Genomic DNA, 27,221 nt, shown 5'->3' with positions numbered 1-27,221 from the left:
TGTACTAATAATTTTCACTGTCGTTCATTACTAATAATTTTCACTGTGGTTAGGATCGAATGTTAAGCTATATGACCATGTCTTATATAGTCTTGGTGCTGAAAGGGACACTAAACCCCAATACAACCATCAAAGTCAAGTGCGCTTATTCCAACGATTATTCGGTTGAGAAAAAATTAAACCTGTATCTTGAAATGTCTTACGTAATCTGTCAGTAAGTTTTTAAATGTGTGTCTTTAGTTTATAACTATACACGAAAAGCATTCAGATTCTGTGGAAAGATCGCTTCAATACTGTTTCTTAAATAAGATATACAGGACATGTGTTGCAAGAGTTAAATCCTTTTTGTTGCTCCTTTAAAATGGAGTTTCCATAGAAACCTGAGTGTTCTGTAAACACTGAAATAAAAATGGTGTGTTCTGGTTTAATATTTACTCTAATTTGAATTCTACCGTCATTCTTCAATGAATATCCTTTTTAATAACCTATTTTATGTTCTTTATTTTTAACCGTCGAAGAGAATAAACACGTATTGAATCACTAATAATTGTTTCTACAGTGTAGATATTTTTCTCTTCGAGTATGATTTAAGATAGGAAGAAGATAGCACAGGTTATTAATAAGAAAATTTTAACAGCTATGTTTCAAGAACCGTATTTATTTCTACAATGAAAGAGATTGATTGAAAAATGTAGTTCTTCAGCTAACGTAAATTTTGTAGGGAATACGCACTGAAGATGGTGAGAACTTGTCATTGAAACATTTGGGTTGCGGATTGTTATTTGGATGGTTAAGTGAGTACTCAGTTTTGGCTATGATTATTTTATATCCATCCTATTACGTCTTATAAATAATCTCGATAATATAATTTTGATTGAATAATAATATTTTTTGCCACCAACTATGTTATTTATCGGAATTAAGCATTTCTATATTTTGAAGTATCATGTATATGAAGTGTCAATAAACGTTTTGTTGAAACACTAAAAAGTGAATATCTTCTAATAAGTTTCAACAGAATATATATTCTGAATACATAAGCCTAAATTATTTTCCAAAGTAGTTGCCCTTGATTTTCTTTCACATAGTCTTATTAGCATGGTGAGTGATATTAGTTTAACGGTAGTAAAGGGATATTATTTACAAAATTTATTGGTTTTTTAGTGTTATATCGTGTCAATATTTGAAATGGGAAGCTTGGATATAGCATCTTAACCTTTTACCGCTTAAATTTTAACAGCCTCAATAAATACTATGAATATAGTACATATAGGGTGACTGGAAATTCGATTTATTCCTTAAAGGGTTTATTCTACAACTAATTCGAACACATTTGTCTCCATGACCCAGGGATTCCAAATCAGTAGTTTGGGCGTGATTTGCTTTTTTATGTGCCGATTTACACCCAAAAACTACAAATTGTGAAATAAACTATTACACTCGAAGCACTAAATCATTCACACTTTTCGAATATCTGACGAATGAAGTATACTGCTGTAAACAAAGAACATGCTCAAAATTACGTTAAAGACAGACATGAATGTGTCATAAATTTCAAATCGTTGTTTCATTTTTTATATATATATATATACGAGTATATCTCGAAGCCAGTAACTCAAAAAGAAATTATGACAACTTACAAATTACTAAAATGACGACCTCAGTTCAGAGCCTTTCTATGAAGGTACAAATGTTGTCAGCTTCCAAAAAAGTTACAAAAAAAAAAAAAAAAAAAAAAAAACATACAACGCGCTGTAGCACTAATTTGTAATATGATTCTTAATTTCAGTTGAGCGTGAGAAAGTTTGTTACTGTAAAGAAACAAGTTGGGAGAAAAATATCCAAAATAAGCAAGATTAATGAAACAAATCTTGTTCGAATTGCCTCCCTTGGTTGCATATGCGAGTACACAGCCTCGATGTTCTTCGGTCACTGTTACTCGCATTGAGAGCATATGATTTATGTGCTAGGCAACTACCAATTCCTCTTTCTTAACTCTTGTACAAATGCTACCTTGTGTTGTTTACCAGATCTTTCATGGTACCCCAAATGTAAAATCCGGTCTTTGCGCTTGCGATGGTATCAGGCCACTTCGACTATTCATCTGAGGAAATAATTGTTGTCCAACCTCTGTCGCACGGCTTGGTAAGCTGTCTCTGGTTGTGGCTAGTGGCATTATTCTTCAGCAACATCATTTCCTTTCTTAAAATTTTTCGTACTTAATGGCGTCTAAGTTTTGCAGCAGAAGAAAAGGTCCAATCCAAACATTTGATGGGAATTTTCCCTTGTGTATCCTTTCTTTAGATTGTGTTGAATTCTGACCCTTAGGGGGTCCAATAATGAGCATTGTGATAATTTGTAACGGCATCATTATCGAAGTTAGCCTTGTCATTCCGAAGAATTTTTCTTAGATAGTGGGTTGAAAGTTGACAACATGTGTACGCCAACAGTCGAATTTCTTTTTTAATTATTCACTTCAATACAAAGAATGTATTGAAAAATAATACCTCAATGTGCAGTTTATGACTCATTCATATGTGACTATGGTAATTTTGGGCATGTTCTTTGTTTATAGTATTACTTCATTCGTCAGGTGTTCTAAAAGTGTAGATTTAGTAGTCAGAGTGTAGTAGTTTTTTTTCAACGTCCTGTTTTTTGTTTGTTGTTGTAAGTTAGCAAATTTCAATAAAAGTCATAAATCTGAAAATTATGCCGAAACCACTGATTTGGCATTAGAAAGGCGAGTCATAAGTCTTGCATTATTTCCACAACCCAAACAGCAGGCGCGCGTATGCGCCTTGATCGAAAGTAGAAGGTCAGGCAAGAGGTAGTGTGGCAAGCGGACTATTTAATACGGAGGCCGCTACTCCGTCAGTAGCTTCAGTCAGTTTTTAATGGCAGTGACGATGAGTCCTTAACAACGTCTGGTACGTAAACTGTTATTGTATGAGTTCTAACTCGAGCATAACGCTGCGGCATCAACCCAAAACATTGTTATGCAATAGGGAGCTAGGTACAGTGAACCACAACACAGCAGCTTGTTGATTCCAGAAGTTTCGTGCACGTTGTAAATGTCGAAGATAAGCCAAAGTCCGACGCCCCAGGGTAACAGATTCTGAGATTGTACAATACGCCATTGAAGAAAAATCCATCCACCAGCACATGATGATTGTCAAGCCAACTCTGCATGTTCCAGTGCACTGTAGTGCGTCACCTTCAAAAACTCGGGAAAACTATTAGAAGCTGCCACATTGTGTCATCCCACGCTAGGCCCAGACGAAAGTGAAAGTGTACTGAAAAGAGATTCAGAATCCTGTGATGTGCGTTTTCTGAAACGGATTGTCACATGCGACGAAGAGTGAGTGTTTCTCCGAAATCCGAATGTGCACACTCTGGCTCAGTGGTAGAGCGTTCACCTCCGATGCTTGGGATCCTTGGTTCGATCCCAGCTCGCGCCGTGTGGACTTTGTGGTGCACAAACACCGTGCCGTGTGGACTTCGTGGGTTTTCTCGGGGTTCTCCCGTTTCCTCCCACATTCTTCAATCCACCATTTCATTCATTTCACATAATCACCGTCTCCTTTAGCCTAACCGGCATAACCGTGGGACGTAAAACTTAGATTTAACTTAATTTCATTTTTCCGAGTGTGCACAAACAATGGTTGAGCAAGTGTCAGCTTCTAGAACTGATCGTCGAACAGGGCCGTTTCGAACTTCGAGTTTGAACCTCAGTGCAAAACCGATCAAACTCAGCGAACAACCTCAGTTTGATCCTGACCGCGTATATTGTTTCATACAATAAGTACGTAGAGATGGAACAACGTAGAGTTCCATCTCTACTTAATAAAACAAAGTTTGAGAACTAAGACTGCGATAAACTTGAGTTGCCCGCCCGACTCGTGAAATTTATCATCTCGTCTCGAAAATGAGACGAGAATGGTCATTTTTCTAATCTCGTCTCGAATTTAAAAGATATTTCTCATCTCGGAAGCAACACTAGTCTAATACTATATATCCTAACAATAAATTACGCTTAATTAGCCGTGTATGAAAGACGTAGAATTAAAGCAACACTAGGACAAACTCGAGAAACTAGTGAAAAAATATAAAATAAAAAGTTCCAGTAGCATTTGGCTGAAATATAAATTAGAAATGAACATCTGCATGAATTAATGTTATTGTGCTTTTGTTATAATTATGAAGGTTTATTTCCTGGTCTGCACAATTCCAAATGCTTGTTTCTTAAAGTCATTACGGATTCACTAGTTAATAAAAGAATCATATGTCCTCATTTAAAACCTACTTAGGGAATCTGTAGGACAAACATAATACTTAAATATGGATAATAATTATTATTATCAATCTCTAACCACTTCTCTATATATTAGCAGTTTTGCAACCGTTTCCTCGTATACAAAATTCTTAGGTATTATGTTTTAATGTAGTTTTTTTTTTTTTTTTTAATTAATAAAGAAAAAGTCTTCTACAAATAACACAAAAGGGAAAATGTGGCAACAACAGATTTGTCACCCCCACTGACTTTCCTTCGACCAGCCATAAATAAGCCCCCGTACTGAGTTTCGTGACATCCTACACCACCCACGGTGTGTCGGCATCGGACAGCAACTGTATACTAGGATAGTGGACGTACTATACCTCAGTATCCTCCCCTACACTTTCTTTTCGCCACCATGGCTTCTTTTCTTCTTCATGTTCTTTCTTATATTCCTTCTTACTTTTCTGGTTCTTTCTTCTTAGCCTTTCCATTGTTAGCTTTCTTTTATCATATTCATTGGTCTCCAATTGATTGTGAAATCTCTCTATGTCTTCCTCTGCCTTTCTTTTGTCACTACTTATCCACATGATTCTCTCTTCCTTATTTTCTATGAAATTTTTCTTCGTAGATCTGTCAACATCACTCCTTTTATGACAGAAATTCCCTGGTGCACACTTCTTCTCGAACCATTCTGTGACCAACTTGTCATTCTGCCTGCTTATTTTCATATCTAGAAACACAATGGCTTTATCTTTTTCTATTTCCAATTCCAGTTCTATGCCCTTCTCTTGATCTTCTATTTCCTTCACAAATTTAGTAAGTTGTCTCAGAGTACCTTTCCATTTCCCAAAGCAATCAACAACATACCTACTGAAGAATATAAGCTTGTCCCCTCCTTTCCTTTTGGCTTCCCTTTCCCACCTGTTCATCACCATCTCCGCTCATACCGAACTCATTCTCGATCCTATGCCCAGGCCCTCCTTGATCCTTGCTAACTTCTCTCCTAAAACGCAGAAACTGTTCCTCCATATTGTCTTCAATGCTTCTATGAGCTTTTCTGCACTTCAACCATGTATTTTCTTTCCTCCCATTTCCTCTGTCACTGCTTACTTTCACATCAACACTAAACAACAGTGTTCTACCTTCAATGTCCCATATTTTCCAGTTTGTCACTTTTATTATTTTATAATAAAAGTTTGCTTTGCTCAGCATTTGTATTTTAATGTAAGTTATTGAATATAGCAAAGCTAGTATGAATAAGTTAACTATTAGTACAATGGAATCTCAACTATCCGGCCTAATGGGCAATCGAATAACAAAAAAGTATTCAATACTCACTTCCTAAACTACCCATAGCATTAAAAACACAATTTTTACTACAAAAACAGCTCTTATTCATTTTTTTCTGAGCTCTTAGTACAGGCCAGTACCAAACTTACTAGTACTTAATAAACTTTCCTTATGTTTTGTACCATGCGTTTTAATAATTTATTATAGAAAAAGAAAATGCAAAAATGAAAATATGCACAGTATTGTACTTATTTTAAGTCACATCTTTAAAATAACTGAAAATTAACAAAAAAAAAAAAAAAAAAACGTACAAATTACATGTTCTTATTACATATGTTTTATTTTATTAAAAACAAATATTCTTTTAAAATAGCCACATAGTATGGAGACCAGATACTCGCAATCCATGTAGTCGAGAGTCTGCTGCAGTTCCTTCCCATTTCTTTTAAACTGATAGAGACAAGTTGTGTTTGATGTGCAGAAACTTTGCTGTGTTCAACATGTTCTTTTAGTTTTTGCAAAATCATTTGTGGAAGTTTTGCGAAATATATTCTTTAAGCACTAAAAGATCCGGGCTCTAGGTATGAAATACAGTATAACACATGTAGGTAGGTTAATATATTTGCATAAAAGGTTTTGCGTCCAAACGGCCGCGCCAAATGTCATGGACCTCAAATTAGAGGGTTGAAGACAAATACTTTCAATTAGAGTAATACAAATAACCTATATTTTCTTATTTGTGAGATTTTCGTTTTAATTGTTATAATATTGAGTCTTGTATGTTACATAGCAACCAAGCAAATTAAGTATTTTTGAAAATATATATATTCTAACAAAATACAATGTAACTAAATTTCATACTCTCGGTCAAGCATTTTTTTGGTGAATTAAGTGAGTACTGTCAGTCATATTTAAGGTAACATTTAGGATTATGTACAGTTCTTAACTGTGGTTAAATTATTCGAGTTGAAGAAAGTTTACAGTTTTATAGAAAGAAACCCACACGGTATACGCATGTTAACGCGAAAGGTATCAACTCAAAAGCTGGATAATGTGTACTTATCAAAGAGCTGTGCCTGGGAATCTTCAGTGTAATTTCAAGAGTTATACGGCTCTCTTCCTTAGTCGACGTAGAACAAAATTTTGTATTGATGCTCAAAAGTTTTAAAAATACATTTTAGATTATAACATGATCATCACGAAGTGCCTGTTAGTATCAAGACTCTCCCACCGGGAATCAAACTTAGAACACCGGCAAAAAAGGTCCACGCGTTAGCCAGGAGAATTCTAGTGCAGAAAAGTTACATTATAATATTAAGAAGTTTCTTGACTTCATCACTTTACCGTGCTCACGAAATAGTGGAAGATAATATTCTAAAGAGTGAGATGAGTTGCATGTAAGTTGCTCAGAACTACTGAAGAAGGTGTTAAGTAACACCGAAACAGTACATTTAATAGTACTTTATATATTAGACGCAGTCAATAAAAGAGTACGTTTGTAGCATGTTGAAGATGTCTAGGCACCGCTTTAAAGGTTTGCTCTTTATAATTATCATAGGAGGATCACATCGTAAGAAAGCAAGATTCGTTACTGTGCGACACTATCCTGGTCTTTGCTTGTACGCATCAAACTTACGATGCCATATATTTCAAACTTACCAGGATTGTATGCGATTTCAAAGTGTGGATGGTTCTGTTCCAAAGTTATGTCGCTATTGTTGCGTACTTCACTCACACTCTCAAATTTTCAGCAAAACATAAAAATGGTATTTTGTTACTTGAAATTCAAGCATATCTGTCATTTTGTTTCTTTCTCCTGACCACCACATACTAGCTTTAACAATTGTGATCTCTTTATAGAGATTTTACTACATATTCCGTTAAAGTACAATTAAGATGTAGATAAAAGGCATAGGTAACCACTGTTAAAGTGTGTATATTTTTGGGGGGAACGCGTTTATATGATATTGTAGGAATATGATGCAAAAGAGTAGAATGTAGTTGTACGAATGTTGTGTCATTTTATATATGTTTTAAATTTTAAAATTCACAAAATTTTATATCGTTTAATTGTAGGGACCCACAGAAGCAGAAAAGAAGATTGAGGAGTTAACAAGGCAGTTGGAGGAAGAAATGGAGAAGCAAGAGGAGGAGGGCGAATATTTTGGTAAGTGTATGCATTTCGATTTTTTGAATTTTTTCATATGTCGGTAAATCTTACATTACGGTAAAAATTCTATTTACGCGGAGAGCCCTAGAACGAGTCATTTACGAAAGATGAAGACTGTCTGTAGACTGCTGTGAAGATTTATTGGTCAAAATATTCATTTCATGTATTAGCACAGTTGTTGCAATGAATGAAATATAAATAATTTTTACAAATTGCTCTTCGTCTCATATATCTAATTAAAAAGGTGGATTGCTCAAGCAGGCGTTCTTCTGCACTTTTATTTATTTTATATATCTTTTCTTGTTTTGAGATTACAACTTTTTCTGTTTGTTTGTATCTAACTTAAAGAATTGACATGGTGGAAATTTCAACTGCTCTTCCACGATTTGTTGAGTATTTCGGTCTTTTAGCTGGGCGGTATCAGTCTAATGTGTTTGAATTTCATTTTAGATGATAAAAGCTTTTCTTAAGCACTGTTTAGCTTTTACTTGGTAACAGTTATAAATTTTGGCAAAAAGAAAATCAGGTATCATATGTCTTTATTTCTGTTGCTTTACAATTATAATAATCAGAATCTGGCAATATACATTGATGAAAACACGTCGTTGTTCGAACCAAATTAACACCGCAGAATGTGTATCTGTAGATGACATGTTGATTTTAGTTCAAAAGACTTAACACAATAGGCCACCGTAGAAAGCAGACTGATCATAGTTTCTGTAGATGGTTTGCTGCGAATGCTTTGAAAGTCGTCGGATAATACGATGAGAATACGTGTCTGTTTCGTGTGTGGGTTACAATACGAGTATAGAATGCCAGCGAACCGTGTTGTGAAATTAAGTGATTCTGAGGATAGCCGTCGAGTGGGACTGCTAAAGACCCGGATAATCGTCTCATAGAATTGTCGTTTGGGTGGGTCGTCCTTAGTAGTATACAGTGGGATCATTAGTAGCATACAGGATGGAACACAGAAGGTTCGTTCGAGCGGTCCGACAGGGTGGTGACTGTTAGTGCAGTCAGAGCCACCGTGGATCTCCATGTGAGCGCACAAACACTTATCAATAGATTGCTGAAAGGTGTTCATTTCTGCGTTCATCTCACACAGCCGCTTTGTCACGTGGTTCTCGTTGATGATTGATCTTTAGTAGTGTGGAAACAGACTGCAATGCCAAGGCGAATAAAGAGCTGTAGTATTGAGCGAAGAGGGGTCGATTCTTACTCTGATATAGTGACTGCTATGTGTATGCTGTAGAGGTGCAGGTGAGTGTGAAAATCCAGCGTATGTTCACGTTCGCCATACAGGTGTCACACCTGGCTTGCATTCTAATGTGGAAGAAGTAGGCTACACATCTGCTCATATGTGATTTTTATTCAATTGGTATGACTAGTGCGTCGTACATTTGTGACATCAATTCTATCCTGTGACCTTTTCGAGATCCTATCTTCGAGCAGCGCAAAGTGCTTCCCTGTATCGATGGGGCAACCCAATGTTGTCTACTCGGTATATGCCTTTTACCTTGGTCTGGTTGGTCTCCAGATCTAAGTCCTGTCGAGCACATGTATCTGTGCTTGATTGCTAATCGGAATCTGTGAACAACCATCGCTTATCTACGCCAAGAATTGCATCAAGTTGGAATGCTATACTCTAGATGACATCCAGTACCTGTGCGACCGGTACCTGCCCAGACAACTGATTATGTGGCCGCTCGGGGGTAGTTTACTTTTTAAACCTTGTATAACTTGTTCGGTATGTCTCACGGGCGTTATTGTTGAGATCACAACCATGTACTATGCTGAGATCACAACCATGTACTATGCAAGAAACTTAAAATCACAAAGGTAAATTACATTAAGAAGTATGTTAAGAACGCACAAAATACGTAAAGAATAGAAATACTGTATTTTCTGATCGATGCTATAGGAGAACATCAAATGAATTAACAATTAATTCTACTATTTCTTCCTTTTTTAGCAATGCATTTTACATATGGAGCCACTTCTTTGAGAGGCAGACCTGATCACCAAAATTGCATTTGCATACGAAAATTAGACACTGAAAAAGATAATTACTAATTCATACTGGTCTGTTTGTCTTTCTTGCACTATATTCAGATTCTTCTCTGATGTCACCACTGATCACCTCCCTCTCCTGTTTTGTAGGTATTTCTCTTTTTCACTTTTCCTTTTTCCTGCCTAATAGTTGCTTCCCTTTTCTTTATAATTGTCAGATCACCTCAGTCGTGTCTCTTGTATCCATATATTCATATCCCATTCTGTCTTTTTCGATTATTTACACATTTATTCCAACATTTTCTCATTTTTCCGTTTTCATTCTATTCACGTTCTACGCCATACTTCATTGCTAGTCTGATTACACTGTTCTATTCAACTGAATTTGAATCTTATCGCAAAGAACTACTGTCATTTTCTTGCAGCTTTCCTATCCTGTTGCTATTCGATCTCTGACTTCCTTTTCGATAATTCGTCCATCGCCTATTACCGTTCCTAATTGACACACAGTATAAAATCTACGTGCAACAAATATATACAGAATGACGTTTCTTGTCGGTTCCCCTATGTTAAAAAGTCATTCACTACATTGAATAAGAATGGGCTTAGAGCCGAGACTTGACGTAGCCTCATTTTTAGTTCAAAATCTTTCGATATATTTCTTGTATTAATCATAGGTATTTCTTCGAAACATTTTCTCTCAAAGGGCACTCTGTACTTCTTGGCTTTGGACTCATGTTATGCGCGTGGACCTACAGTTTAAGGTGGAGTTCGAACCACCGTAATACAATCAAGTTTCAAGGTTTTCGTACTGGGACTCAATGCACCAAAGGTGTGCATGCTACCAACTAGACGAGCGAGGAGGGCAACGCATACAAAGTTTTCGCTGCTTTTCTCTCTTTTTATCCATTATTTACCTTAATCCGAAGATTGTATTCATTGTTCTGCTTGACATGAAACAAAATTGGCTGCGATCGTGAGCGTTTTCTTTTCCTTGGTAATTTGTGATAATTGTACTTCTCCACTCATTCATATTTTGTTCTGTTTTTTGTTTTGTGTAGCTCCGTAGTAGTTTTATACCATTTCTATCAATGGTCTTTTCTATCTCCTTGGATTCCATCTGATCTAGCAATATTTTTGTTCTTCATTTGACTTTTCATATCCTCTGTATAATTCCTCTCATCAACTTTGTATGGAGCCCAGGTAAAAGACCTGAAAACCCACCTGGGTTTTTGAGGTTAATATATTATTAGTACACTTCTGGTCACAGAAACCTAAACTGCCTTCCAGAAACTAAGTCCAAAAAATTGAACCTAAATCTTTACGTCCCTCGGATTTGTACTTACAGGGAAATTTATTTTCCGTCCATTGTGATAGGGAGTAATCTAAAATGATTTAAGCCTCTAAGGGACAGGTTAACCAAGAAAGCTAGATACACACAGACGGAGCACCTCTGAAATTATATATTCATGGTTTGGTAGTTAGCATCACCGAACTCTGTAGAACTGCTTATTTTAGCACGAGCTGGTATCCTCTTATTTTTAAAGTGAAGAATTTATATTGTATTGCAACGAACATTCATGTATCATGTATGGATGCAACAGGGTGTCTGTCGGTCACGAAAGTCATGAAAAGTCACGAAATCAGAAAACGCTCATAAAAGTTAAGAAAAAGTCACGAAATTTAGCTTTTGGGTCACGAATTTTTAAATTCACCACCAAAAATGTCTATGGTCGGCTTTAAACGCTACTAAATTGCAATCAAAGCATGCTTCTATCACATGCATAAAAATTCGGCCTAATTTGCACCCAAATTCGCACTTGAGAATGTTAGGAACTTTTATGGTTTGGTAAAGAAAAGGTCACGTACGAGTCACGAAATTTTATTTTGGAATTTTAGTAGACACCCTGTGCAAGACAGTTACAAATATGTTATGGAAAATTAAGTCTATATATTAAACCAATACACAAATCCTTCTTGTCTTGTATCTAATATGCACATGGCCCCGGATTCGATTTTCCATAGGAGGGCAGAAAAGAATAATTTTACAGTCAGTAACTTTATCATCCGTCTCCTTTAGATTAAGGGCATAACCATGAGGTGATTTAAAAAAAATATATATATATATTTGTCTCTAAGATACATTATTAAACAGAAAGCAATATGAAAAGATTTTAAAGAAAGAAACTATCCATTCAGTATTTTGAACAGTTATTAAGTATTTCATTACCGGTATGGAAAAAAAAAAGTTTACTAAATAATATCAAGATTATAAGTTACTGTAGCACTACAAAACTTGTCAGTTACGTTTGCTAATGAAACGTTGGCGTTACACTTGTCAAGAAAAAAATATACTTTGAACTGAAATTCGACATGAAGTAGTAATGTAGGCTATTATTTTTCTTTGTTGATGTACTGATAATGGTAAAGAACGTTCAATGGTCATCATTTGATTTATCAGTGCTTATTATTATTATTATTATTTCCAGTGGAAAATATTATCTGATGATTAAAATGCCAGAAAATTTTAAATTATTCAGTTAGCGATATTATTCAACCCTTAATAGCAACGAAAACGATAAGCCCTCCCCGTTGATCTTCTTGCCAATATCCACAGATGAATAATGTGTAACGTTTGGCTCCAGATTACAAGCCGAGTTTATCTTGGGTTCGAGTTCCACTGTTTTTTTATTTTATTATTATTATTATTATTATTATTATTATTATTATTATTATTATTATTATTATTATTATTATTATTATTATTATTATTATTATTATTATTAAAACTTTTCACGGTGTGTCTGTTTAATGTCCAGGTCGCAGTCTCAGTTCACTTCTTGCTGTTTCAGGTATTTACACAGTCATTAAGTAGATCACTTAAATTTGGCTGTTTGCTCAGTTATGTCACTGCACTTCTAAGACTACGTATTCACACGATGAGGTCAACTTCTCTTTACTATCCATGCTGATATATCCGCACAATTTTAGAGTTTGTCCAGCCGTCTTGTTTTGACGATCAAATATGATGTTGTCACAATCACACCATAACTCACACTGTCCACTTTAAAATATTGTTATATCTTCTGTTCTAAAGTTCGACGAAATAATCTTATCCCCCTTTCTGGTTTCCTACAAAGTTCTATAAAATTGATTATTTCTTTTCTTAATTCATTACTGTTCTTGAAAGTTTGGTTGGCTATTAGATTTTGGTGGGTTTGAGAGGGAAACTGGACATATCTGGATTTAGAGGAAATGACGCTACTGCAGACGCTTTCGAAAATTGATTTATTATAGGAGATGAGAAGGGATATTTTGTGAGCTTTGTAGAAAGTTGTGCCTTTTGAAGTCTAGGATCAGTCGTTTAAGTGAGAAGACAACAAATCTCCTGAAGCTGACATTTGACTTGGAAGGAAGAATACGTGTTAGATGCACAGTATTGTTGGACAAGAGCAATCAAAAGAGAAATTTTAGGATACCATAAAAGAAGGGTGAAGCTACCATAAAAAGAAAAAACATGTCTGCTGGAAGGGGGGGGATCTGTGTCGTGGGACAGTGGAGTAGAAATGTCAATGTTTGAAATTACATTAAAAAGCTTCATAAGTTCAAGGATTGGTGAAACAAAAAGAAACTTGTTCATGTAAATATTCATAGTAAAATTTCATGTGTACCGTTTCAACTTATACTAAAAATAGTACCTGATATGTCTTTGTTCGTAATTCAAATGTTTGTAGTTATTACTTCAAGAGTTTGAGAACTTGCATTTGAAATGTCCCTGCCCGTTTATCTGAGCAATGACGTATTGTGTCTAATTATTCTGCTCGAAGGCAGCTCCTAGCTCACTTGGCTAACATAGATAGTGGGGGTCACTTACCCAGTGAAAAAGTGAGAACTGGCAGTTAAGAGGCTGAAATTGAGAGTAGATTCAGAATTAGAATTAGAGATAACGTAGACAGCGACAAAGTAATTGTGGTTCATTACACAAATATGCATTTGCAAGTTAATTAATACATATCCAGTTTGAAGGGTTTCTGACTTCTTATAGTGTTGAAAGGCAGATCTTTGACTTAAATTATTAGCTTTCTAAGCGCTTCCAAATACCTTCTTTTATAACATTATTTGTTCTTTATTTTTATACAACTTAACCTGGTAGTTTTGTTTTGTTGAGCAGGCTAATTAGAGTAGTAGTTAAATATCGGCTCATAAGCCAGAAACCTCGGTTCGATACTTGAACCAGTCCCCAATTTTTCGTTCTTCAGATATCATTGAAGTTGTACTTGCAGAGGTATTGGTATCATATAAAATTGGCTGTTTCCTCTCTTACTATATATAATTTTAACACATGATTGGTGGATAGCGAAATTTATTCAGCTTGTATGCCCTAATAAAAATACTAATATATACTTGTTTGTTCTACCCCTGGAGAGTAAAATTGAAACAGAAGAAAGTGATAGTCTTTTGTATTGAATTAAAGATTTTTTTTTCTTGTAAAAATACGGTAAATCAAATCATTTAGACATCTTTGTATTATTATTATTGTATTACTGATATTTAAAATTCATAATGATTTAAAGCTTTAATTATGCGTATTAAGTAAGATTTTTGGATGACATTCTTTTAAAAATGAATTTGACACTGACATGTTATATGTTACGAAATACATCGTAATACAAAGGTCAAAATATTTTTCTCTCTAAAGTCATTTATGAAAGTAATTCAAAGTTTCTCTGTTTTAATCTGATTGAGCAAATACGTTTACTTCTTAATAAACATCTTGGGTTCAGAAAAACTGAATTATATTTTATTTTTAAAGAATTTTCTGTTTTGACTTACTTTCAACCTAATTTATTAGCGTTAAAAAATTACTTTGGTAATGACCTTTCTATTTTTTCATTTACTTCTTTATTGGTATTTTGAAGTACGTGTACTTAAAGTGAAAACTGAAAATCGAATGTCGAAACTCGTAAGACTTTCTGTTGTTTCATTAATGTTTTTGATTGGTTGATTGGGTTTGTTGAAATCTCTTTAAAAATATAAATACAGTATATTCGTTTCTGGAATAAAAATAATGCTATAAATAACGATAAAGGAGATATACTGTTCTGCAAAATATTTTGATAACATGGAAACTAGGGTATGTAAGGATTCTTTTGCCTATTCAAGATACACATACGTATACATACATAGTGTACAAATATTAAGAAAGCACACTTGAGGCCACAAGTCATCCTGGTTATTTTACTTATGTACTTCTATTACATGCCGTGAAATCGTCGAGCGAAGGTACACTAAGAATTGTGTAAGCTACAAAAGGAGTCACAAAAAGATAAATTCACTGGACTTTGTAATTTTAAGGTATTAAAGCGTAAAGAATAAAACATACTGTAAACTCAAAGTATACTACTGAAAAGAAACCTACCATTCTTTACACAATATAAAATAATTAATCGAACTCCTTGAAATCGCGAGTCATACTTGCTTTTCTACATATTATTTTATACTTGCTTTTCTACATATTATTTTATAAAAGTGTAAAGGCATTATATTCCAATAGCAACTTTTTAAAATCGAAAACTGACACTTTCAATCTAACAATAATGAGCAGTGAATGGGTTTTCTCATTATAGGTTTATGTATTATTTAGCTCTCTGTTTGTTAATTTCATGGAATAAGAGTTTGCATCATAACCTGGTATTGATGGTTCATAGTTAATTTATTGAGAAAATTGAGAACATAATGATATTTACAAGCAGTGGTGGGAGAGATGATCTCCAAGAGGGCAGGCTTGTAAAATCGCATGTAGGTTGCACAAGCGATTACAGATTCCTGCGTCAATCCTGAACCGTGCTGTATGGATTTTAAACTGAACAGCATTGCATTTGTAAATTTACTCAGAATTTTGTCTTCCCTGTTGACCCTTTTTTCATTCCATTAATTGTTCTTTAGTGCCCCATTTCATTTGCCATTACTTCCTTTAGCCTAAAGATCATGCCTTAGTACGTTAAACTATGCTTTAAAAGATAATTAATAGATGAAATGAAATCTTGACGTCCCACGATTATGCTGACTAGGCTAAAGGAGGCAGTGATGATGAGAAATGAGTGAAATGGTGGAACGAAGAAAGTGGGAGGAAACGGGAGGACCGTAAGAAAACCCCACGCACACGGTGTTTGTCCACCACAGAGTGCACTTGGCGCGAGCTAGGATTGAACCAAGGATTCCATGCACCAGAGGTGAACCAGGGTGTCTATCGGTCACGAATGTCACGAAATCAGAAAACGGTCATGAAAGTCACGAAAAAGTCACGAAATTTAGCTTTTGGGTCACGATTTTTTCTTTTTAACTGTACAAATGTAAGTACAGATTGGAAAATTTTGTTCTATAAAACGTCAAAATTCACCACCAAAAATGTCTATGGTCGGGTTTAGTCGCTACCAAATCGCAAGCAAAGTACGTTTCTATCGCCTGGATGAAAATTCGGCCTAATTCGCACCCAAATTCGCTCTTCAAAATGTTAGAAAATTTTATGATTTGGTAAATAAAAGGTCACGAAAAAGTCACGAAATTTCATTTTGGAATTTTAGTACACTCCCTGTGAACGCTCTACCATTGAGCCACAGCGGACCCGCTAATTAATAGATGTTTTTTCCCAATTTATAATATTTGTTGGATTTACCGTTAGAGATTACGGGCTGTTCTTTGTGAAATGCTGTTCAAGGATTTTGTTTAGTTAAAAGAAAGTCATAAGATGCTGAAATATCAGGTTATTTTTTATACAAAAGCAAGTGATACAATGTCTTTATCTAAGAATGTGAAATATTTCTAAACGTAAACATTTAATGTGTTATCGACTGATTAGAAATTTTTTCCTTTCAACAAATCATGATGTGATATCTGCAATAAGGTTAAGCAAACTCTACGAAATAAGCGGAAATGCAACATTGATAGGATTATTGACTCTTCTTGTCTTCAGCATGCAGTTCGAAGGTTCCTAATGGTGAGATATTTCAAGAGTCTGTTTACTGATGTAGTCACATAATGCTAAGGTTGCTTCCCAATGAGAATTCAAATATTCATAGTTAGTCTCGGCTTATTCTCTGACTAGGCAGGATTTTTTTTTTTTTTTTTTTTTTCTATAAATCCAGCTCAGAAAGGTGGACTAGCATATTTTGTTCTCAAATGTACAATCGCCAGCGAAAGTGAGTTGCATACGTGTCTGCACAACTTCTTGAGCAAGTATCCACGTATACTCTTTTGCTGATGAAGATATATGGTAAGGCTAATCTTCTAGTGCGTCATCCTTTAGTTTTAGATGTTGAAACATAAGGCTTAGGCTGTGTTGCATTGTACTTGATTTATCGTAAAGATTCAATGTGAAAAACTGCGATTATCAGCCATTGACAAGAAATGCGATATTACAAGAGTCAGTCATAAGTATTGCAATATTTCTACAACCTAAACAGTAGACGCGAGTGTGCGTCGTTATCGACCGTAAGTACAGGGTAAAACTGAACCAAGAGATAGTGTGCCATACGGACTCTTTTAATATGGAGGCCGCCACTCCGTCAGTAGCTTCAATCAGTTTTTAGTGACAGTGACGATGAGCGCTAAACAACATCTGATACGTAAATATTATTATATGAGTTTGAACTCGGGCATAACGCGAGTTTGGATGTTCCATTTAATCAGTCACTACTTCTCATATTATGCAAAAAATGCACTTATTATTATTATTATTATTATTATTATTATTATTATTATTATTATTATTATTATTATTATTATTATTATTTGAAGCAATTGCATGGAACTGAATAAAGTTTCTTAAGAAAAACGCCTCACTCTAAAATATTAACGCATAAAATGTTTACAACTAATATATGAAAACTCACCAAAACTTCTGGATACTGCTCACAACTTCCAAACTCATAAACCGCCAAATCTATGAAGGCAGTATCGTGATTCATTACATTATGTAACGTTGTGTCATTGCTCTGATGGCACGTGCCCATTCCAGTTGTTATCGATTATGCCGTACAGTTAATATGGTACACGTGTGGGACGTCAGGTGCGGAGTCCCATATCTAATAGCATACGGTGAGCTGCATGCTCAGACACATTCGTGCTTTATCTGTTGAAGACTTGTGGCACAGATACTTGCCCTATTTTCTTGTACCAACCTCGAAAATTACGAAGTCCTTACATTCTTAATGAGGTGTGGCCGCCCCACTTCTTGTAGTTTGATTTGATGATTTCACTCCTTTTCCCAACCTTAGAAGATACTAACAAGTAAAGGGTCCAAATGGATGAAACAAGTTGCGGGATGAGACATAGTGCACGCGATAGAGGATGTGAAAATATGTATATGTGCGAAGTTATAGCGGCTGAGTGCCATAAGAAACGGAAGAGGAAATCGGCCCAATCATTTCCCTTAAAAAGCAGCGTGTGATCATAATGTATTAGTTTGGTTAGCAAATGTTTTGTTGGCTTTTATTTTATTGAATAATCGCTTAGATATTGCCATCGTCACAGGCAAAAAATATATAGTTGCAACCCTAATTTTTTTAACATCACGTAATTTTGATCCTAACATAAAGATAATCTTCAAAACTTAAGTGAGCCCCTTTTTGCTTTAGACCTCTCCGCATTGCGGGCCCGTTAGTTACGCCACTGCTCCAGATAAAAGTGCAAGACAACTGCTGCAAAGTTTACATGATGTGCGTTCCTTGAAACGGATTGTCACATGTGACAAAAAAATGGATGTTTTTCCGAAATTCAAATGTGCGGAGGTTGAGTAAGGGCCAACTTCCAGAACCGGTGCGTCAGACAGGACCGTTTTCAGACGACAGATATTAATGTCGAAAAAATAGTTTCCGGGGTCACTGGTATGAATACTGATACACTGGACGCCGGTAAGTCCAAGTTCAGCCTCGAGTGTAAGAAACCCGTACACCCCCCTAGGTGGAGTCGTCGAAAGGTGGTGGCGTGTAAGGATAATATAAAACGACACACATTATTGTCGAATCCATAGTTTCCAGAATCGCTAAGATTAATACCGACATTCCTGAGGCTGTTTAAGTCCACATTCAGCCATCGACACAATAGATGAGAAAGGATGAAAAATAAAATATCCAGAATGACCGAGATTAATATCGAATCCATAATTTTCGGGATCGGGGAAACGGCTCACCCGTTTGAAATAACTTTTGAAACAGTATCTACATCAAGGTTTATTTTTATGTCGTTTCGATTAAAGTTTGTACTTTATGGAGATTGGATGTTTCAAAATTTATGCCAAAAGTAGAGCACATTAAGGATGACTGTCGTTACACTTTCTTTGAAGTGCGTATCCGAAGGAGGAAGGGAATTCAGATATTTCCCATGCACCTATTCACCCTGTGTGAAGAATGGGTATTTCAGCTAGTCATCAACAAAATCCTGGAATATTGTTCTCATTGTGCGTGTGGTTTTCATGTGGGAATCTCGTTCTTTAATTTTTCTTACAGTGTTATATATATATATAATTTATATATATTGGTGCTATTCTAATTTTTTAACAACCGGTATATATATACAGTGGTGGATCCAGGATATGGTCAAGGGAGGGGCTAAACCATATCTTGCTGTTTTATCCAGCCTAAAGCAGGATTGAAGCCCATTTTATGCAGTGTAAACCTGAGCCCGTATAGCTTCCCTTGGATTCGCCACTATATATATATCTGAGAGATATAGTAGACGAATAGGTAGATAGATAATATATAATTTTCTTGTGACATATAGCGACTTACACAGCATAGAAATGGTGTGGCGAAATTATGTTGCACTTCGAATATCTTGGAAACGAATTATCCAAGATAGATGGTTGTTAAAAAGTATTTAAAAGACGTTCATCCAGCAATGGATCGATAATTGTTAATAATGATATGTATGAGTTTCATATATAAATAACCCTCACTACTTCACTCATATGCTCCCAGTTCTCATTCTTGATATCTGAGCTCTGAGATCAAGAAATAAACGTCTATACCTTCTTCTGAGAGATCGTACTTAACCTATAGCTGTAAGAATTTCTAAAGACAAAGGCACTTAAAATAAAATTTACCGTTCCCCCCGCCCTCCATTAATCTTCTCGTATGTACAGAGCAAAGTAATGTTCTTCAAATAGGTCAATTCTTTTTGGCTATTTAAAATTTGTATTCTACAAGCTCTCCCTTACATTGAAATTTGCAATGCATACACTTGCTATGCTAATAGAAATACAAAAGATATAGGAATCTTATCTGCATGGTTTATTTTGATTGCCGAAAATGGATTCTGCTACGTGAAGTTGCCACCGCCCGTTTTGTTTTTGATATAAATTGTTTATAAATCCTAAACAAACGAAATTTTTACAAGAACAATCGTGAACAAACGATCTGCATGGTTTAATTTTGCAAATTCTGAAAATGGGTTCTGCCAGGTTTAAACACATACTTTGTTTGGCTCCTTTCTTTCACTCTTGGCTTGGTGACTTGAGTCTGTATGTATATATGTAGGTTTATCTCGGTATAACAAACGGTTTTGCGATGCGAACCGGCTGAATAGCACCACTATATATACAGAGTGTAACCGGAGGTAATGCAAATACTGCGATAGGTGATTCGTGACATCAAAAGAACACAAAAAGTTCTCTTGCATATTGTCGAATTCTGCGTCGTGTAAGAGTGACAATAATCGAAAGTCGAATCGTGAGAATTTCAGTGGAACAGAAAGATGTGCACATCAGAGACGGAATGGGTCATGATTTGTAAGTGGGTCAACAGGACGTGACCCACTGCGACCCACCAACCACCATGACCCACTCGGACCCACCGACCTACTCTGCCCAATGCATTGTAGACACCATCGTCTGAACACTGGTGAATCTGTGTACGTTTCAAGGCCTCCATTTTCCTTCCCTTTTCATCTGTTTCTGTTCACTCACCTGAGATGAGTACCAGTATACCTAAATGAAAAAAAGAACTTTTAGAGGAGCTAAACTACTGGAAAAAATATTTTTGAATCAACCTGTAATATATAAATTATTATATAAAAAATTGAATGTAACTGTGTGTGCTTGATAATCACGGGCAAATTGCAAATTCAAATGAAATGACTTTTGGTATATAGTTAGACCCCAATCCCAACTAGGATGTTATCATATCGCTTTCATTATAATACATATCCTAACGGGAGAGTGGAGGGTCCGAATATTTGCGAAAAATTTAATATCTCACAAGCCGTTCAACTTAGGAAGCTGAAATTCAGTATATTAACTCTTTATTAAAAGTAAACTCAGCGTGTCCTAGCATTTTTAAAATTCTCTTTTATGGGGGTCACTTTCTATATATGGGAAATTGGTAGTGGGTTGATTTGTAGAAAAAATAATTGAAAACTATCGATATTAATTGAGAAACAAAAAATACATTGATCCACTGCTTTCTATTATGATAATTGCTGAAGCTTTATTATATGGAGCGTTCAGAGCACAAGATAATCAAGCTATAAAGTTGTGAGAAAAATAGACAAAATTTGTACTGTAAATTTAATTACAGGGAAATTTTAAGTTCGTTCGATATGCTTAATTATATGGAACATTTTACACTTTTTTTTTTCCTTCTTTTACGTTGGTCAACTTTACCTTGATTTGAGACTCTCAAATTTCATCCTATTTTCGACTGAAAAGTATCTATAATTCAACAAGAAAATAATTATATATGATAATAAATTGAAATTCATCGTAATTTGGCCCATGACATATCATTTTATATCACAAAGGTGAGATCGGCCGGTATTGTAACAGAGTGCTGCTTGAGCGATTGACCGTAAAATTCAAACTCGGATTAGTGATAATTTCACAGCCTTGTTTTGTCACAAGTGTAAACTCTTCAATCAGAGGAGGGAAAGGCATGGATCATGGGTCAAAGTTGATGCAATGGGTTTTGGTGGGTCACAGTTGATCAGAGTTGTTCATGGTGGGTGGTGGGTCAAAGTGGGTCGTGAGTCAGAGTGGGTCATGGTGAGCAATGGGTCAAGATTTCATTGACCTGCGCCATCTCTGGTGCACATACTTCGGGAGGTAATTCGTAACATCAAAAAAAGATAAAAGTCCGATTGCATGTTGTCGAATTCCGCGTCGTGTACGAGTGACAGTGGTGCCAACTTGGAATCGAAACTCGAATCATGACAATTGGAATGGAACTATAATTTATGATATATTGATGTGTATGACCTACCTATCACAAAGTGAAGAGGATATATATATATATATATAATATGACCTGGTTTGTCCACTACCCTTACTTTTCAGTGGAAAAGTGAAAGTTCTTGTTCAAGAAGGTACCGTCTGCAAAAACTGTAATCAGCCTATTGTTACTCGCCACATGATATCTTCCTCAGCTATTTTTTTTTTTTTTTTTTTTTTTTTTTTTTTTTTGTCCTGAATACAAACTTTCTCTAATGAAAACAACACAATCAGCTTATTGTTGTTCATTGTTAGTTAGTAGCGTTGGTTTGTGCAACAATAAATATTAATAAGTTGGTGCGAATGACTAGTCCAATATCATATCTAGTAGGGACAACGTCATGTTGAAGTTCTTCCCTGGCCGGCAAAGTCACCTAATTCTTCCCAATTGAATACAGTTGGGACCAGCTCTGCCGTGTCGTGACAAAACGCTGTAACTTTGGCGGAGCAGTTTTGCGAAAAAGAGCCGTAAAGTTTTCATCCTAAAATGTTATCTGTATCGTGTAGAACCAGTGTAACTAGGCAATAATGGTCAACCAATTAATTTTCACCAAATTTAATCACACAGCATGCATTTACGTAACATTACATGTAACCACGTGTTTCCAAAATCAAGATATACTGGTTCTACACGATGATGATCACATTTTCGGACGAAAACTTTACGGCTCAATTTTGCGAAACTGCTCCGCCAAAGTTACAGCGTTTTGTCACGACACGGCAGAGCTCGGACGCGAACTTTACTCCACTGCCGAGATCTCGAGACTCAATTACAGCAGCTGTAAACTGACTTGCTTCAAGTAACGATACGACGACTCACTTCCAAGCAGCATCAACGCATGTATCCGTGCCCGAGGGGTGGTATAACTTACTGATATTCAACACGTGTTACGCTCGTACAACGAAACTCAATGTCTGATTGATCTGGTATGGCAATCATTACAATAAAGTTGTATGGCCTTGCAACCCGTAAAGTTTCAACTTTTTTTTGTGTGTGTGTGTGAGTGAGTGTATGTGTTGTATATATATATATATATATATATATATATATATATATATATATATATATATATATATACAGGGTGGGCCATTTTAATTAATCCACGGAAATATCTGAAAAATGATAAAACATAGAAGAAATGTTTCAAGTACACGTTATATACTGCTAAGGGGGAAACCCAATTCCGCCAAAAGTACCCCTCCCCGCCCCCCGTAAATGGGGGTAACGGGGGGTAACTTTGAAATGTCAAATGGGAATATGGGTCGAGTAATACCTCGTTCGAAAGGTCTTGGAAAACTAAGTAACGCTGTACCAAAAGATGTTCCATATTGTGCACCGGTTTCAAAATGGCCGCCATAATATGGTTCGGAAACTCCAGTACCCGTAGTGTGAAAACCATGGAAGGTAAATGAATGGAACAAAATTGAAATACGTAAATATCATAGGGCATATCGAACGGTGTGGTCCCTGTGATCCCAGTGGCCTCCCTAAAGGGGTCTTGGGGGCTAACTTCAAAATTTCAAATAGTAACATGAGCCGAGTGGTACCTCGTTCGATAAATCTTGCAAAATCTAGCATATTGCAGGAGAAAACGATTGATGTGAAATGGCAGTGTTCTCAAAAGGCCGCCGAAACATAGTATCCGTGTCAGAGAAAATGTTTAGTACCCGTAGTATGAAAGCGATTTGAGATAAATCAACAAAAGAAAAACTGGAGTAGCTAACTGACGTAAGGCACATCGAGAGGTGTTGTCGGGGTGACTCCAAGAGCCAACTGAAAGGTATCCGGGGCCAACTTGAAAATTTCAAATAGCAGCTTGAAGCGAGTAACATCACGTTACATAGACAAATTAATATCAAACAGCTTCTGTAAGAAAATTTTCGACATGAGACACCGTTTTCAAAATGATCGCAAAGACATGGTGACTGTGTCTAAGAAAACGTCTAGTGCCCATAGTATGAATACGGTTAGACATAAATGAAAATAACGAAAATTAAATAGGAAAACCACGGAGGCGTTCCAAGGCTCGAGAATAATACAATAGAGATAAAAATATTAGAGTAAAATTGCCATAATGTACCGGTATAGAGAGAAATCCAAGTCCTGCAAAATAATCTCTCCCTGCGCTCTGTATGTGAGTGGGGTGGAAAGTAAAGTGAAAGTTGAAACGAAAACTCTACTTTAATTCGTAAATTAAGGCTAACCTTACAAATAGGTATGGTGTGGTTGAAACATTTGTTTGTAATGATGACGCTGTAGTGACTAAAAAAAGAGAAACTTTTAGGCAATGCGTGCTGGTTATTCAGAAAGCATTTCGGAGATATACGTACACACCGTTTCGTCCCTCAAGCTCACAATATGACATGAATGCTAATAGATAATCAAAATGTAACTGTGGCCATCCGCGTTAACTTAGTGCACCAATTCTCTATGCATGAAGTCTGCCTTCCAAACAGCATTGGGTAGGTCAAGCGTACGCCCGAACCGTTGTCCGGTCAGACATTGAAATTTTGAAGTTAGCCCACAAGACCCCTTCAGGGAGGCCACTGGGATCACAGGGATTACATCATTCGATATGCCCTATGATATTTACGTATTTCAATTTTGTTCCATTCATTTACCTTCCATGGTTTTCATACTACGGGTACTGGAGTTTCCGAACCATATCATGGCGGCCATTTTGAAACTGGTGCACAATATGAAACATCTTTTGGTTCAGCGTTACTTAGTTTTCCAAGACCTTTCGAATGAGGTATTACTCGACCCATGTTCCCATTTGACATTTCAAAGTTACCCCCCGTTACCCCCATTTACGGGGGGCGGAGAGGGATACTTTTGGCGAAATTGGTTTTCCCCCTTAGCAGTATATAACGTGTACTTGAAACATTTCTTCTATGTTTTATCATTTTTCAGATATTTCCGTGGATTAATTAAAATGGCCCACCCTGTATATATATATATATATACATAAACATTCCAGACAAAAAAATTACGGAATGTGTACTTTGTTGGTCAATAATGCATTACATCACCTGTGGGAGAGGATGACATTCAAGTCCAGTTTGGCCCATTTTTGGAATAACTGGTCCCGCAAAGCGGGCAACGTGGAGAGATGGTGATGTCTTCTCTTCACGGCCCCTTCCAGTATGTCCCAAATCTTCTTGATAAAGTTTAGATCAGGCGAATTGTGGAATGTCCACCTCATGTTCAGCAAACCATTCCCACACAATCCTGCCTTGGTGAACGGTGCAGTTGTGTTGATGACACCACCTGCCTTCTGTACACCCCTTTGCACACACTCAGCTTTGTATGCTTCTCTGGCCCCGCCACATCACCCTGAAGCGGCTGCCATTGGAATAGAAGTGGAACTGGGATTCATTTGACCAGAGGATGAGTTGCCACTGGTCTCTAGTCCAGTGACTGTGTTCCCTCGCCCACAACGGGCCATTTTTCTTCTGTATGGCGGTCAGCCTGGAACGTACCCTGGCAACCCGACTAAATATCCCTACCCCATGCAGTTTTCATCGGAGGGTTGGCTCAGAGACTTGACGACTGGGTTCTGCGTTGTAGTTCCTGCCGGGTTTGGAATCGTTTAGAGGTCGCTAATCTCCCCAGGCTTCTACGGTTACGCTCGGACATGATGGGCTTCTGCTAGACATCTCCGCTCTGCATGGACAGTATTGATCGTGGATTCTAATACTCCAACGTACTGCGCCAACTCCCGCAGGATATGCCCATGTTCACGTTAGAAACTCTTTTGCCAGTCGGTCACATCCCTTTTTCGGCTCATGGTTCAACTTGTAATGAAATGATACTACATCAGCGTTCACGTCTTACCAGCCGCAAACTGTCACAAGTAACACGCAATACTCACATTCGCGGTATCTACAAGCATATTGCAAAATGTGGCCATATTGCTATGTCCGGCCATTTTCCACAAGGGCCGTAGAATTCCCAGCTTGTATATTTTATCCAGGGTGTACAGGGTTTATCCGTAAAGTAATGAGACTGGCCGCCGTGCGGCGCTCCATTCGCCAGCAGTGCGCTCTTCTGTGGGGGATTTGAACGCACCGGGCAGCAGTCGCATCCGAGCTCTTATGCAGTGAGAATCACGCATGATGCAAAAGCTGTTTCTGAACTTTTGTCACGGCAGAGAACGTGAGAAATGGAGCGTTCGCTGGAGCAGCGCTGCGCGATTAAATTTCACTTTCATATGGGTAAAACTACTTCCGAGATGCTTGCCTTAGTCAAGGAGGCTTACATACAAAGACGACGCTCTGACAAGGCCCCAGGTTTTCCGGTGGTTCAGTGAGTTTGAGTGGATGTGAGACACTTGAAGACATGAAGCGATCTGGACGTCCTTCAACGAGTGGTTTGGATTTTAAAAAATGTGGCCAAAGTGATAAATATCCTGGACTCCGACCTGTAATCGCGTAGCACTGCTCCACGGAATGCTCCACATCCCGCGTTCTCTGCCGTTACAAAAACAAAAATAGCTTTTGCGCCACGTGCGATCTTCATTGCGTCAGAGCTCGGACGCGACTGCCGTCCAGTGCGTTGCTCTGCTTAGATCCTCCACCCTCCATCACAAGTTCCTTTGTTGGTGAGCGCCGCGTGGCGGCGTCTCATTGCTTGACGGATACAATTGTCAACGTTTGGGCGGTGATTCCACATTGCAAACCAAGTACCAAAACCCGTGTGACAAAATGACGAAAATGGTTTCCTGTCCAATTTAAGGGTGTGTTAAAATGGGGAAAGAGGAACTTTGATTCGGTATATACGCTAAACAAATATGCATAGGATGGTAGAGTCAGATGACATGTGATGAGTGCGCAAAGGATTTCCCGTAGGACGGCAGATATTCCTACAAATTACGTGTATACAATTTGTGTCCTGTGGAAAATCTCTTGAGCATTCGTTTATTACATGTCACCTTTGCACTTTTCGATACTACACGTTATGTTTCTTTACATACCACCTGACCTATGCAATATTCAGGCCGTATTGACCCATTAGTGCCTCCAATGAGATTTGGAAAACTCAGGGCGGTACACGTAGACGCCGACCAACATAATGTTCGTGTTCCTATGAGTTTCTTAGGAACACCATTGAAGCAGAGTCTCGGAAGACTTTTAATGTCATTGCATACGAGTTCGCCATACACCATACCACTGTCGTTTGTATGCTCCGTGCAATAGTAAAGTGTAAAAGT

General features: G+C 36.9%; 1 protein-coding gene across 4 annotated transcripts in view; it reads left to right on the top strand.

Annotated features, from left to right (window-relative positions):
• jub (LIM domain-containing protein jub) overlaps positions 1-27,221 on the top strand; it is a 124,831-nt gene that overhangs the window by 8,069 nt on the left and 89,541 nt on the right. For all 4 annotated transcript variants that reach the window (XR_014128873.1, XM_081743856.1, XM_081743863.1 and 1 more), the window contains exon 2: positions 7,643-7,733. Coding sequence is in view for 3 of the 4 variants with exons in the window: in XM_081743856.1 (XP_081599982.1) it covers positions 7,643-7,733 (91 nt within the window). In the remaining variant the exon portion in view is untranslated. The remainder of the gene's footprint in view (positions 1-7,642; positions 7,734-27,221) is intronic.

This window comes from Thermobia domestica, chromosome 2, assembly GCF_964235325.1.
Source record: "Thermobia domestica chromosome 2, izTheDome1.hap1.1, whole genome shotgun sequence".
NCBI classification, from domain to species: domain Eukaryota; kingdom Metazoa; phylum Arthropoda; class Insecta; order Zygentoma; family Lepismatidae; genus Thermobia; species Thermobia domestica.
The sequence above is the reverse complement of the archived record's forward strand: the minus strand, read 5'-3'. Positions and strand labels throughout refer to the sequence as shown.